Genomic DNA, 2,789 nt, shown 5'->3' on the forward strand with positions numbered 1-2,789 from the left:
ATTACTATTATTTTCTTGGAATATTGTATGATAAGGTAAGTAAACGCATCGTGTTTTATTACGTCACTGAACTATTCATCAACAGCATTGTATATATTTTACACCCTACAAAATGTCATTGTTTACATCAAACAGCATCTTCAGCATGTCCACAATACAGTGTTTTGAATGCAGGGACTATGCATAGGTAAATATGTGAATATTTATATTTAAATATAAATATAATATAAATAAATGTACATTTACAAACTGTATTTATAAGTGTAAAAATACATTTCTAAAGGTAAATAACATTTATAAATTTACAAATTTAAATTATATTTTTAATTATATTTATTGTATTTATAAATGTATACATTTATATTGAAATGTAAACATTTTTGCATAGAATATTGTATATTCAGCACTGTGTTTTACTGAATTTGTATTATAATTATTTATACAAATAAAACAATTTAAAAACTCATCTTAAAAACTAAAATTGCATAAAATACACTTTGCAAACACAAAAATGGGGGCAAGTCTCTTTGCTTGGCGAACAATGTATGGCTTGTGTGTCAGACTCGATCCCTGCACCTAATCCAGCGACATACCGCTCGCACCATCTGTCCGAAAAATACCATGCGGCATTAATGCGAGTGAAACAGTATGGAGTACAAAAAACCCTCCTGTTTCTGCTTAGAATTTCAAAGTCTAACTAGGGCTCTATGATGAACAATAAAACCATTAGCATCTGCATTCAAATCATTATTATTCAAAGCGCACCGAAGCTCTTGGCACAGACTGAAAGGCCTTTTAAAAAAGGGCCCGAATCCTTGGCACCCACTGGCAGAAAAAAAGGGCCACCAGAGGACACTTCTGTTCATGAGACCATCAACAAAATGAGTCTAATTTAGTAGGAGACGATTGCAAATAGATACAGTACTCACCTGTGAGCAGGCCGCATTACCAGCGCCAGCATCTCCTGCAGCGTGAGCTCCTTCGGTCTGCGTCACAGGGTCATGCTTGACCTGAAGATTCAATGAGGAGGAATATGAGACACAGCATGTTAAACTGAGCAAATCATACCTGCAATGCTCTGTAAGCCACAGGTGGACAGAAATTCTCTCTGGCTATAGGGGACGGAATAACCTGTGTAATCAGCTCTGTGAAGTGCAGATAATTCAGCGTGTAGAGATACTGAGCGAGGCTGAGTCTTCAGATACAGGACAGCAGCTGCAATCAGGCTCTTCCTGACCTACATTGCTTTCTCTTTCAGCCGGCGGCATTACGGCAACAGAAGGGGAGGAAACGCAAAAGTGTCCGATAGGATTTATATCAACTCTGAGCATGTCAGTGAACATGCATACAAAAAAACTATTTTACTATATAAAATACATAGACTTCCTGTAGCACGGCAGGGTATTGCACTAGCAATGGCCAAGCTTTTTTTTTATGTTATTTATTTTTTGCATTTTATTTTATTTTTTTTACAGTTATAAATGTATAATTTTAATGCCATATAAAATATTTCAATTATTTTGCTGAGAATATTGTATGTTAAGGTAAGGGAAAGCTCTGTTTAATTGTATCACTGAATATGTATCTTTTAATCATAAATAATTACAGATAAAATAATTTATTATTATTTCGTTTATTTATGTGGTTACAAGTAAATTGTGCTTTCTTATTGTTAATATCGCAATTTTTGTGCTTAAGCCAATAAACTATAATAATACTATAATAATAATATAAGTACTAAATAGGTACTATTTTATTATTTATTCATTTTTAATTTAACTTTTTTTATTCGTTTTTATATTTTCAGTGTTTTAAACTTTAGTTTAAGTTTCTTAAATTTTGTTGTGCTTCTGCCATTCATATTCATATATATATATGCATCCTCAAGCTATGTCACACGCTCAGCCACACAGAACACGATCCATTAGTACAGCATGCTCATTCAATTAAACTTTTATGGCTTCAGTGTTTATGCACAGATGCATTTTCTGTGCACCATTTCCGTTCGCTTCTTTATAAACTCTAAAAACAGGACATTACAGACGGGAAGAAACACAGCAAACACTGATGCTGAGATGGAAATTACAGCCTTTATAAAGCAAAGGAATTAAACGCACAAAAAGGAACAAACGCTTGCACAATCTGACCACAAATTTCCATAGTGACAAGATATTATTAAAGACGACTTCACAAAATGACTTTCACTTGTTCATGTGGACACAAATAGAGGTCATAACACTGAGCTTTTGGGGAACCAACAAATTAAAGGAATAGTTAAAACCAAAAATGAGTATTTGCTGGAAATGTGCTCATTCTCAGGCCATCCAAGATGTAGATAAGTTTGTGTCTTCATCAGATTTGGAGAAATGTAGCAGTGCATCAGTGTCTCAGCAATGGATGCTCTGCAGTGAATGGGTGCCGTCAGAATGAGAGTCCAAACAGCTGATAAAAACATTACAATAATCCACAAGTAATCTACAGCACTCCAGTCCATCAGTTAACATCTGGAGAAGACAAAAGCTGAAACTAATCCATCAAGACGTTTTAATTCAAACTGTCACTTCTGGCCAAAATGCAAATTCATAATCCACAATAACGCTTCCTCTAGTTAAAAAGTGGTCTGGTCTGAATCAGGAGAGAAATCTGCACAGATCCAGCAGCGTTTACAAGCCCAAACAGCTCTAAAAAAACGTGTGGCTGGATTTTGATGTGAGAGACAACAGGAGATGGACTTTTTCACTGGAGGAAGCGTTATTATGGATTATGGACTCAATGTATTTTAGTTAAAA

General features: G+C 34.7%; 1 protein-coding gene across 4 annotated transcripts in view; it reads right to left on the minus strand.

The window, feature by feature from the left end:
- The window catches only part of LOC107692017 (adenomatous polyposis coli protein-like), a 47,070-nt gene that overhangs the window by 15,090 nt on the left and 29,191 nt on the right, over positions 1-2,789 (minus strand). For all 4 annotated transcript variants that reach the window (XM_016490888.1, XM_016490889.1, XM_016490891.1 and 1 more), the window contains one exon: positions 930-1,010. In XM_016490888.1, the coding sequence (XP_016346374.1) occupies positions 930-1,010 (81 nt within the window). The remainder of the gene's footprint in view (positions 1-929; positions 1,011-2,789) is intronic.

The sequence above is a fragment of the Sinocyclocheilus anshuiensis genome, unplaced genomic scaffold, assembly GCF_001515605.1.
Source record: "Sinocyclocheilus anshuiensis isolate Anshui unplaced genomic scaffold, SAMN03320099.WGS_v1.1 scaffold738, whole genome shotgun sequence".
Taxonomy (NCBI): Eukaryota; Metazoa; Chordata; class Actinopteri; order Cypriniformes; family Cyprinidae; genus Sinocyclocheilus; species Sinocyclocheilus anshuiensis.